The sequence below is a fragment of the Mobula hypostoma genome, chromosome 22 (assembly GCF_963921235.1).
Source record: "Mobula hypostoma chromosome 22, sMobHyp1.1, whole genome shotgun sequence".
NCBI classification, from domain to species: domain Eukaryota; kingdom Metazoa; phylum Chordata; class Chondrichthyes; order Myliobatiformes; family Myliobatidae; genus Mobula; species Mobula hypostoma.
Window position 1 is genome coordinate 2,111,450 of NC_086118.1, and position 13,199 is coordinate 2,124,648.

Genomic DNA, 13,199 nt, shown 5'->3' on the forward strand with positions numbered 1-13,199 from the left:
TGAACAGTACAGGATGAATGGGGTTTGATTATATAGAACATTGAACAGTACGGGATGAATGGGGTTTGATTATATAGAACATAGAACAGTACAGGATGAATGGGGTTTGATTATATAGAACATAGAACAGTACAGGATGAATGGGGTTTGATTATACAGAACATTGAACAGTACGGGATGAATGGGGTTTGATTATATAGAACATTGAACAGTACAGGATGAATGGGGTTTGATTATATAGAACATAGAACAGTACAGGATGAATGGGGTTTGATTATATAGAACATTGAACAGTACAGGATGAATGGGGTTTGATTATATAGAACATAGAACAGTACGGGATGAATGGGGTTTGATTATACAGAACATAGAACAGTACAGGATGAATGGGGTTTGATTATACAGAACATAGAACAGTACAGGATGAATGGGGTTTGATTATATAGAACATAGAACAGTACAGGATGAATGGGGTTTGATTATACAGAACATTGAACAGTACGGGATGAATGGGGTTTGATTATACAGAACATTGAACAGTACAGGATGAATGGGGTTTGATTATATAGAACATAGAACAGTACAGAATGAATGGGGTTTGATTATATAGAACATTGAACAGTACAGGATGAATGGGGTTTGATTATATAGAACATTGAACAGTACAGGATGAATGGGGTTTGATCATACAGAACATAGAACAGTATAGGATGAATGGGGTTTGATTATACAGAACATTGAACAGTACAGGATGAATGGGGTTTGATTATATAGAACATTGAACAGTACAGGATGAATGGGGTTTGATTATATAGAACATAGAACAGTACAGGATGAGTGGGGTTTGATTATACAGAACATAGAACAGTACAGGATGAATGGGGTTTGATTATATAGAACATTGAACAGTACAGGATGAATGGGGTTTGATTATATAGAACATTGAACAGTACAGGATGAATGGGGTTTGATTATACAGAACATAGAACAGTACAGGATGAGTGGGGTTTGATTATAGAAAACATTGAACAGTACAGGATGAATGGGGTTTGATTATATAGAACATTGAACAGTACAGGATGAATGGGGTTTGATTATATAGAACATAGAACAGTACAGGATGAATGGGGTTTGATTATACAGAACATTGAACAGTACAGGATGAATGGGGTTTGATTATATAGAACATTGAACAGTACAGGATGAATGGGGTTTGATTATATAGAACATAGAACAGTACAGGATGAATGGGGTTTGATTATACAGAACATAGAACAGTACAGGATGAATGGGGTTTGATTATATAGAACATAGAACAGTACAGGATGAATGGGGTTTGATTATACAGAACATTGAACAGTACAGGATGAATGGGGTTTGATTATATAGAACATAGAACAGTACAGGATGAATGGGGTTTGATTATACAGAACATTGAACAGTACAGGATGAATGGGGTTTGATTATATAGAACATTGAACAGTACAGGATGAATGGGGTTTGATTATATAGAACATAGAACAGTACAGGATGAATGGGGTTTGATTATACAGAACATTGAACAGTACAGGATGAATGGGGTTTGATTATATAGAACATAGAACAGTACAGGATGAATGGGGTTTGATTATATAGAACATAGAACAGTACAGGATGAATGGGGTTTGATTATATAGAACATTGAACAGTACAGGATGAATGGGGTTTGATTATATAGAACATTGAACAGTACGGGATGAATGGGGTTTGATTATACAGAACATAGAACAGTACAGGATGAATGGGGTTTGATTATAGAAAACATTGAACAGTACAGGATGAATGGGGTTTGATTACGCTGCCGACTGTACTGAGGCACTGAGAATCTGAATCAGAATCAGGTTTAATGTCACCGGCATGCATCATGAAATTTGTTAATTTAACGGCAGCAGTACAATGCAATACATGATAAATATTGAAAAACAGTGAATTACAGTGGTTATGTATATTAAAATAAGTAGTGCAAAAACAGAAATTAATAAAATAGTAGTGGGATGGTGTTCCTGGGTTCATTGCTCATTCAGAAATCGGATGGCCGAGGGAGAGAAGCTGTTCCTGAATCGCTGAGTGTGTGCCTTCAGGCTCCTGTCCCTCCTTCCTGATGGTAACAGTGAGAAAAGGGCACGTCCTGACTAATGGGGGTCCTCAATGATGTTCATTGCCTCTCTGAAACACCGCTCCTTCTAGATGTCCTGGCGAGAACCCATGATGGAGCTGACTAATCGTACAACTCTCTGCAGTTTACTTCCATCCTGTGCAGTAGCCCCCCCCCCACCAGACAGTGATGCAGCCAGTCAGAATGCTCTCCATGGTACATCTATTGAAATTTTCAAGTGTTTTAGGTGACAAATCAAATCCCCTCCAACTCCTGATGAAATATAGCCACTGTTTTGCCACCTTTATAGCTGCATGGATATTTTGTGACCAGTATGTACAGACTCCATCGTGAGGTTAGCAAATGGCATAGAGCACCGGAGAATCTCGGTGAGCATGACGTTGGAGACAGCAAGAATGGAATTTTTACTTTCTCAGAGCACAAGCGTGGAGGTACAGTGTGGTACAGTACAGTAGCCAGTGTCTGTAAGGAATTTGTTTTCCCGTAACTGCTTGGTTCCTCCAGATGTTCCAGCTTCTACTCACAAACATTCCAAAGGTGTATAAGTGGTAAGCTGGGGGCACGCTATGTTGGTGTTGGAAGCATGGCCACACTTGCAGGCCACTCCCAGAACATCCTTGGACTGTGTTGGTTGTTGGCACGGATGGCACATTTCACTGTATGTGTTGATGCAGTTATGACAAAGGTTCATCTTTAATCTTTAACATTGATTAGGTTCTGCTAGAAAGTTGAGTGCAGTTCTAATTTTCCTGTTACAGCATGATGTGATGGCACCAGAGAGGACAATATCAGGTCTGAAGGCTTCAGCTGTGAGGAAAGATTGGTCAGACAATGCACACAAAATGCTGGAGGATTTCAGCAGGCCTGGCAGCATCTATGAAAAAGAATAAACAGTTGATGTTTCAGGCCAAGGTTCTTCATCAGGGTAGTTTTCTTTAGAACAGAAGAGGCTGGAAAATTGAGTTATGTAAATTTGAGTGGTCTAGACAAGAGCAGGCTGCATGGATAACCAGGGAACATGGATGTAATGTAATTTGTAGTGGGTTAGAGGACAAATGAAGAGCTATTAATCTCACCTTGGAGCAGGTGGTGGTTCCTATCTCTGTGTTGACTCACTCATCACTTCTAAATTTCCTGATATCTCCTAGTATGTGCACCTGAAATGCACAGTTTCCAACTCAGAGCTGGGAAGTAGGATTGGTCTTCCACAAGTAGGATGGGCCAATGGTCTTTTGTATTATAAATACAAATTATTAAAAAAAACAAGTAAAATAATTGTAGCAATGATCTGTTGTGAAGAGTTTCCTAGTACTTCCTAGTAATAACTTTTACCTAGCTGTCAGCAATGATGATAACTGTGTCATGGAGTCATACAAAATGAAAATCTGTCATTCAGTAAACCAGAGATCTGAATACGTTCACAATAATCCAACACTAACCCCATTCAGTAAACCTGAGCCCTGCTGACGTTCACAATAATCCAACACTAACCCCATTCAGTAAACCAGAGCCCTGACTACGTTCACAATAATCCAACACTAACCCCATTCAGTGAACCTGAACCCTGCTGACGTTCACAATAATCCAACACTAACCCCACTCAGTAAACCAGAACCCTGCTGACGTTCACAATAATCCAACACTAACCCCATTCTTTAAACCAGAGCCCTGACTACGTTCGCAATAATCCAACACTAACCCCATTCAGTAAACCAGAGCCCTGCTGACGTTCACAATAATCCAACACTAACCCCATTCAGTAAACCAGAGCCCTGCTGACGTTCACAATAATCCAACACTAACCCCATTCGGTAAACCAGAGCCCTGACTACGTTCACAATAATCCAACACTAACCCCACTCAGTAGACCAGAACCCTGCTGACGTTCACAATAATCCAACACTAACCCCACTCAGTAGACCAGAACCCTGCTGACGTTCACAATAATCCAACACTAACCCCATTCAGTAAACCAGAGCCCTGACTACGTTCGCAATAATCCAACACTAACCCCATTCGGTAAACCAGAGCCCTGACTACGTTCACAATAATCCAACACTAATCCCATTCAGTAAACCAGAGCCCTGACTACGTTCACAATAATCCAACACTAATCCCATTCAGTAGACCAGAACCCTGCTCATCTTCAGGCACACATTCACTTTAATCCAACGCGAATTCCATTTTATTCTCCCTCCATGTCCATCAGCTTTTTCAAGAGCTGCCACTCAGCTGGACACTGGGGCAACACACTGCAACCAATGCGCCTGCGCATTTTTGAAGTGCAGGAAAGACAGTGTTGTGTACAGTTCTGGTTGCTCCACTGCAGGAAGGGTGTTGAGGCTTTGGAAAAAATGCAGAGGAGGTTTGCCTGTATGTTGTCTGGTTCTGCCCGACGCCGGCCCCCTAGGCCTGAGTGGACATAGTAGTAGTAGTAGTGCCTGGTTTAGAGGGCATGTGCCATCACGAGAGAACATGAGAACATAAGAAATAGGAGCAGGAGTCGGCCATCTGGCCCGTCGAGCCTGCTCCACCATTCAATCAGATCGTGGCTGGTCTGACCATGAACTCCTCTCCACCTACTGTCTTTTCCCCATAACCCTTAATTCCCCTACTATGCAAAAATCTGTCCAACCTTGTTTTAAATATATTTACTGAGGTAGCCTCCAATGCTTCATTGGGCGGAGAATTCCAGAATCACCACTCTCTGGGAAAAGAATTCCTCCTCATCTCCGTTGGAAATCTACTTCCCTGAATCTTGAGGCTATGTCCCTGAGTTCTAGTTTCACCTTCCAGTGGAAACAACTCTCCTGCCTCTGTCTTATCGATCCCTTTCATAATTTTATATGTGTCTATAAGATCTCCTTACAGTCCCAGATGACTCAATCTCTCCTCATAGTCTAACCCCCCCATCTCTGGAATCAACCTGGTGAACCTCCTCTGCACCATCTCCAAAGCCAGTATATCCTTCCTCAAGTAAGGAGGCCAGAACTGCACGCAGTACTCCAGGTGCGGCCTCACCAGTACCCTGTACAGTTGCAGCATAACCTCCCTGCTCTTAAATTCAATCCCTCTAGCAATGAAGGCCAGCATTCCATTTGCCTTGATAGCCTGCTGCACCTGCAAACCAACCTCTTGTGATCCATGCACAAGCACTCCCAAGTCCCTCTGCACGGCATCATGCTGCAATTTTTTAACATTTAATAATAATCTGCTCTTTAATGTTTCCTTCCAAAGTGGATGACCTCGCATTTACCAAAATTGTACTCCATCTGCCAGACCCTTGCCCACTCACTTAACCTATCTATATCTGTCTGCAGACCCTCTGTATCTTCTGTACAATTTGCTTTTTCACTCAGTTTAGTGTTATCCGCAAACTTTGATATACTGCACTCTGTCCCCTCTTCTAGATCGCTAATGCATATCGTGAACAGTTTTGTGCCCAGCACCAACCCCTGCAGCACACTGCTCATCACTGATTGTCAACCAGAGAAACACCCATGTGTCTGTTTTCTATTGATTAACCAATCCTCTGTCCATGCTAATACATCACCTCAATGCTACGTAGCCTTATATAGCGTTCATCTTCTTGGCCCGAAACGTCGACTGTACCTCTTCCTATAGATGCTGCCTGGCCTGCTGCGTTCACCAGCAATTTTTATGTGTGTTGCTGGTCTATAGTTAACTCCCTTTTGCCTACATCCTTTTTTTGAACAGTGGCGTGACATTCACCTTCTTCCAGTCTGCTGGGACCTGTCCAGAGTCCACAGAGAATATTTGGTAAATCATCACCAAAGCCTCCACTATAACTTCTGCCATTTCTTTCAGTACCCAGGGATGCATTCCATCAGGACCAGGGACCTGTCTATCTTCAGGCCCACAAGTTTGCTCAGCACTTCCTCTTTAGTGATAGCAATTGTATCGAGGTCCTCACCTCCCATCACATCCATAACATCTCTCTTTGGCATGTTAGATGCGTCCTCCACCGTGAAGACTGACACAAGATTGTCATTCAAAGCTTCGGCCATTTCCTCATTACCCAATATCAATCCCCCCTTCTCATCCTCCAAGGGACCTGCGTTCACTTTAGCCACCCTTTTCCGCTTTATATAATTATGAAAACTTTTACTATCCATTTTTATATTTTGTGCTAATTTCTTTTCATAATCTAGCTTCTTTATTGCTCACTCAGTGGTACTTTGTTGCTTTTTAAAGTTCACCCAATCTTCCAGTTTCTGACTACTCTTGGAGATTTTGTACTTACAAACTTTTAGTTTGGTGCCTTCCTTTACATCCCTAGTTATCCATGGCTGGCTCTCCCGACCCTTACTGCCCTTGCTGGATAAACGTGGGTTGTTTTCTCAGGAGCATCAGCGGCTGAGGGAAGATCAGATACAAGTTTATAAGATTATGAAAGGAGGAGAGAGAGAGAGTAGACAGAGAGTATCTGTTTCCCACGCCTGAAATGTCTAATACCAGGGGGCATGCATTGAAGGTGAGAGGGGGTAGGTTCAAGTGGGATGTGAGGGGTAAGTTTTTTACTCAGAGAGTGGTGGTAGAGGTAAATACATTAGATGCTTTTAAGAGGTGTTTGATAGGAAGATGGAGGGATATGGAGATGGTGTAGGTAGGAGGGATTCGTGTTTGGGTTTTTTGATTTGCTTTTTAGCTGTTTCAGCACAACGTTGTGGGCCGAATGGCGTGTCCCTGTTCTGTACTGTTGTACAGTTTATGTAAACTAAGGCAGCTGAAGGAAACCCAGACGGTGACAGAGAGGATATGTGGTCTTCAGAGATTGTGATTGACCCTGGGGCAGTGGCTGTGCCAGTATGGTTCCCCACATTGTTAGTAAACAGACCAAAACTTGCAGGCAACAGTGAATGAATGCCTTCTGCTGTTACCTTGGTTAGCTATTGGGGACCTGTCACTCTCTGTGGATTAATCTCTTTTCCCAGTGATGATTACTGTCAGGCAGGCTGGAGGAGGAGGCACAGTGTCCAACTACAGTCACGTAACCAGCCTTTTGCGGTGAGATATGCTGAAGGCTTCAGTTGTGAGGAAAGATTGGTCATTGTAGTTTTCTTTAGGAAGAGGCTGTAAAATTGAGTGGACCAGACAAGACAGCAAATAAGGAAGAAAAAAGCATGTTTAAAAAAATAATTTTCAATCATTAACTTTTTATGGCAAAGTAAAATTGAATGTTTGTCTCATTTAGGTAGAATCCTAAACAATCAATCTAATGCTTGAGTTCAGTATTCATTGTATTTTGAAATAGATACCTGAGGGACAATAGTCCACAGGTGTAAAATGGTTTTCTTTGAATCAGAAAGTGCTGGGCGCGAGCTATGCAGTTATTACACAGATGTAGTGCGTTTCGTGTTGTACTCAGGCTCACCAGCAGGATAAAGGGGAAGTTCTTTGGTATCAGGCATTTGGAGAAGTTGGTGTCCCTGTGTGAGTCTGATGTTACCTGTTTCCTGTTCCTGCAGTGCCTTGATGTCTCAGGATCATGTGGAGCTGTCGTTCAGTGATGTGAGCAACAACCTTGAAGCTTTCAGAGGCTTAAAGAAAGGAACAGTTTACTTGATGCCTTATCAAGTACGTGATGGTGCACACACTAAGCGCTGGAAAGTTAAAATACAGGAGATTATGTAAATTTATAGCCAATCAGGCAGCTCTTACAGAGAGAGAAATAGAGTTAACATTTCCAGTTGATGAGAAATCATGGGAAAAGTTTGAAGGTCACATGATCACCTGATTCAAGGACTGTGCCTCTGTCAGAGACCAGCCTATGCTAATTTCAGGGCCAGGCCCAAGCCGAGACTGGTTCTGTGCCAGTACTGTTCCTGCCCTAGCGAAGTCCCTGCTGGTACTGGGACCCCACCTCAGTAGAGACTAGTCTGCATGTTACAGTAAGCTCAATTGTACTCTGTAAGCAAACCTGCCAAGCTGTGTCAGGCCAGTCCTGTTTCTGCCTGCACTGAATGACAAGGTTCTCACATCCTATACAATGGCATCTCCTGTCTCTCTCTCTCTCTCTTTTCTTTTGCAGCTCATCTTTGTGGCAAAAGACAATAGGGAAGCACTGAAATCGTTCACGATGCCGTTTTACTTGATGAGGGGCTGTGAGATCAAGCAGCCCATGCTCGGAGCTAACTACATCAAAGGCACAATTCATGCTGAGCCATGTGGTGAGCAGGGGTAGAGGGAATCTGTCCTGTGCGCTTTCAGGGAGAAACCCTTGATGTCATTTACCCTGCTTGTTTACAATCAGTGGAAGCAATTGAGTGAGAAACAACCATTTTGCTTTTACAGTATTGGGGAGGAATTGGAGCAGGAAGTGGATCAACTGGCTGATACGATGGAGGCAAAGGAGGAGTCAGAACAGAGGCTGGGGCAGCAGCATTCTGTGTTGGTCATGCACAGATGGGAGCTGGCCAGTGTCTCTGCAATGTACTGTAACAGCATGCATGTATCCTGGGGCTTGAGGGACCTGGTACGACAGATGGAGGAGAAGCTATTGCAAGAGTTTCTCTGGGTGTGTCTGCTGAGGGCAGATGTATGTGTTGGAAGAGGGTGATGCTGTTAGCTGTGTTGGGTCTGTAGGTAGTTCAGGTACGATAGAGCAGAGGAGATGTCAGAGGGTGACGTTTGCAATCCTGAGTCAGGCTGCTGAGGGCATGAGCTTCGTTGGAGTGATGGTCATGTTTGGCGGGTAGTCCTGCTGATAGGTTTGTGGAATCCCGTAAAATTCTCCTGTGATATTTACAGAACCCCTTTCCCCCACTCTTGTTCATCTGCATCCTACAAACACTGGCTTGCGAAAAGCCTGGGACATGTTGTGAGCAGTTATTGGGTTTGCAAGTCTTCGGAGAATAATGCTAAATGGAATGATGCAATGAGGAACTTGCAGCGTTATGTGTCAGGAGATAAATTAATGCGGAAGGATGAATAGACAAGGGAATTGTCCAAAAGGCCTTTTGTCTCCTGCCCCACTGAACTCGTGCCCTCATAATTCAATTCCATTCTTTTCCCATCGGTTCAGTTCGTTCACAACTATATCCACAATACTACACGTCCCCTCAATCCCCTCAACAACTCCCAACTGCCAGGCCCTGACCATCTCATTTTCACTGTGGATATCCTGCCCTATACACTTCTATACCCCCATCAAGAAGGCCTTAAAATACTCTGCTTCTTTCTCAACAAAAGACTTAACCAATTCCCCTCCACTACCACCCACCTCTGATCCAGTTCCCTTCCACCAGCACCCACCTCTGATCCAGTTCCCCTCCACCATCAACCATCTCTGATCCAGTCCCCCTCCACTATCACCCACCTCGGATCCAGTTCCCCTCCACTATCACCCAGTGATCCAGTTCCCCTCCACTACAACCCACCTCTGATCCAGTTCCCCTCCATCACCCACCACTCACCTCTGATTCAGTTCCCCTCCACTATCACCCACCTCTGATCCAGTTCCCCTCCACTATCACCCACCCCTGATCCAGTTCCCCTCCACTACCACGCACCTCTGATTCAGTTCCCCTCCACTATCACCCACCTCTGATTCAGTTCCCCTCCACTTTCACCCACCCCTGATCCAGTTCCCCTCCACTACCAGCCACCTCTGATCCAGTTCCCCTCCATCACCCACCACACACCTCTGATCCAGTTCCCCTCCACTATCACTCACCTCTGGTCCAGTTCCCCTCCACTATCACCCACCTCTGATCCAGTTCCCCTCCACTACCACCCACCTCTGATCCAGTTACCATCCACCACTCACCACTCACCTCTGATCCAGTTCCCCTCCACGATCACCCACCTCTGATCCAGTTACCCTCCACTATCACCCACCTCTGATCTAGTTTCCCTCCACTACCACCCACCTCTGATCCAGTTTCCCTCCACCATCACCCACCTCGGATCCAGTTCCCCTCCACTCTCACCCACCTCTGGTTCAGTTCCCCTCCATCACACACCACCCACCTCTGATCCAGTTCCCCTCCATCATCACCCACCTCTGATCCAGTTCCCTTCCACTATCACCCACCTCTGATTCAGTTCCCCTCCATCACCCACCACCCACCTCTGATCCAGTTCTCCTCCACGACCACCCACCTCTGATCCAGTTCCCCTCCACCATCTCCCACCTCTGATCCAGTTCCCCTCCACTATCACCCACCTCTGATCCAGTTCCCCTCCACTACCACCCACCTCTGATCCAGTTCCCCTACACTACCACCCAGCTCTGATCCAGTTCCCCTCCACTACCACGCACCGCTGATCCAGTTCCCCTCCACTACCACGCACCGCTGATCCAGTTCCCCTCCACTATCACCCACCTCTGATCCAGTTCCCCTCCACTATCACCCACCTCTGATCCAGTTCCCCTACACTACCACCCAGCTCTGATCCAGTTCCCCTCCACTACCACGCACCGCTGATCCAGTTCCCCTCCACTACCACGCACCGCTGATCCAGTTCCCCTCCACTATCACCCACCTCTGATCCAGTTCCCCTCCACTATCACCCACCCCTGATCCAGTTCCCCTCCACTAACAGCCACCTCTGATCCAGTTCCCCTCCATCACCCACCACACACCTCTGATCCAGTTCCCCTCCACTATCACCCACCTCTGGTCCAGTTCCCCTCCACTGTCACCCACCTCTGATCCAGTTCCCCTCCACTACCACCCACCTCTGATCCAGTTCCCCTCCATCACCCACCACCCACCTCTGATCCAGTTCTCCTCCACGACCACCCACCTCTGATCCAGTTCCCCTCCACCATCTCCCACCTCTGATCCAGTTCCCCTCCACTATCACCCACCTCTGATCCAGTTCCCCTCCACTACCACCCACCTCTGATCCAGTTCCCCTACACTACCACCCAGCTCTGATCCAGTTCCCCTCCACTACCACGCACCGCTGATCCAGTTCCCCTCCACTACCACGCACCGCTGATCCAGTTCCCCTCCACTATCACCCACCTCTGATCCAGTTCCCCTCCACTATCACCCACCTCTGATCCAGTTCCCCTACACTACCACCCAGCTCTGATCCAGTTCCCCTCCACTACCACGCACCGCTGATCCAGTTCCCCTCCACTACCACGCACCGCTGATCCAGTTCCCCTCCACTATCACCCACCTCTGATCCAGTTCCCCTCCACTATCACCCACCCCTGATCCAGTTCCCCTCCACTAACAGCCACCTCTGATCCAGTTCCCCTCCATCACCCACCACACACCTCTGATCCAGTTCCCCTCCACTATCACCCACCTCTGGTCCAGTTCCCCTCCACTATCACCCACCTCTGATCCAGTTCCCCTCCACTACCACCCACCTCTGATCCAGTTCCCCTCCACTACCACCCACCTCTGATCCAGTTCCCCTCCGCCATCACCCACCTCTGAACCAGTTCCCCTCCACTATCACCCACCTCTGATCCAGTTCCCCTCCACTATCACCCACCTCTGATCCAGTTCCCCTCCACTATCACCCACCTCTGATCCAGTTCCCCTCCACGATCACACACCATTGATCCAGTTCCCCTCCACTACCACCCACCTCTGATCCAGTTCCCCTCCACTACCACCCACCTCTGATCCAGTTCCCCTACATTACCACCCAGCTCTGATCCAGTTCCCCTCCACTACCACGCACCTCTGATTCAGTTCCCCTCCACTATCACCCACCTCTGATCCAGTTCCCCTCCACTATCACCCACCCCTGATCCAGTTCCCCTCCACTATCACCCACCTCTGATCTAGTTTCCCTCCACTACCACCCACCTCTGATCCAGTTTCCCTCCACCATCACCCACCTCGGATCCAGTTCCCCTCCACTCTCACCCACCTCTGGTTCAGTTCCCCTCCATCACACACCACCCACCTCTGATCCAGTTCCCCTCCATCATCACCCACCTCTGATCCAGTTCCCTTCCACTATCACCCACCTCTGATTCAGTTCCCCTCCATCACCCACCACCCACCTCTGATCCAGTTCTCCTCCACGACCACCCACCTCTGATCCAGTTCCCCTCCACTACCACCCACCTCTTATCCAGTTCCCCTCCACCATCTCCCACCTCTGATCCAGTTCCCCTCCACTATCACCCACCTCTGATCCAGTTCCCCTCCACTACCACCCACCTCTGATCCAGTTCCCCTACACTACCACCCAGCTCTGATCCAGTTCCCCTCCACTACCACGCACCGCTGATCCAGTTCCCCTCCACTACCACCCACCTCTGATCCAGTTCCCCTCCACTATCACCCACCCCTGATCCAGTTCCCCTCCACTATCACCCACCTCTGATCCAGTTCCCCTCCACTAACACCCACCTCTGATCCAGTTCCCCTCCACTATCACCCACCTCTGAACCACTCACCTCTGATCCAGTTCCCCTCCACAATTACCCACCTCTGATCCAGTTCCCCTCCACTACCACCCACCTCTGATCCAGTTCCCCTCCACTATCACCCACCTCTGATCCAGTTCCCCTCCACTACCACCCACCTCTGATCCAGTTACGATCCATCACCCACCACTCACCTCTGATCCAGTTCCCCTCCACAATTACCCACCTCTGATCCAGTTCCCCTCCACTACCACCCACCTCTGATCCAGTTCCCCTCCGCCATCACCCACCTCTGAACCAGTTCCCCTCCACTATCACCCACCTCTGATCCAGTTCCCCTCCACTACCACCCACCTCTGATCCAGTTCCCCTCCACTATCACCCACCTCTGAACCAGTTCCCCTCCACTATCACCCACCTCTGATCCAGTTCCCCTTCACTACCACCCACCTCTGATCCAGTTCCCCTCCACTATCACCCACCTCTGATCCAGTTCCCCTCCACTATCACCCACCTCTGATCCAGTTCCCCTCCACTACCACCCACCTCTGATCCAGTTCCCCTCCACTACCACCCACCTCTGATCCACCACCCACCTCTGATCCAGTTCCCCTCCACGATCACACACCTCTGATCCAGTTCCCCTCCACTACCACCCACCTCTGATCCAGTTCC

The 13,199-nt window shown here is 47.3% G+C and overlaps 1 protein-coding gene across 4 annotated transcripts in view; it reads left to right on the forward strand.

Moving 5' to 3' along the window:
- LOC134336468 (WW domain-binding protein 2-like) overlaps positions 1–13,199 on the forward strand; it is a 76,339-nt gene that overhangs the window by 3,626 nt on the left and 59,514 nt on the right. For all 4 annotated transcript variants that reach the window (XM_063030724.1, XM_063030725.1, XM_063030727.1 and 1 more), the window contains exons 2-3: positions 7,645–7,753; positions 8,208–8,346. In XM_063030724.1, coding sequence (XP_062886794.1) covers positions 7,645–7,753; positions 8,208–8,346 — 248 coding nt within the window. The remainder of the gene's footprint in view (positions 1–7,644; positions 7,754–8,207; positions 8,347–13,199) is intronic.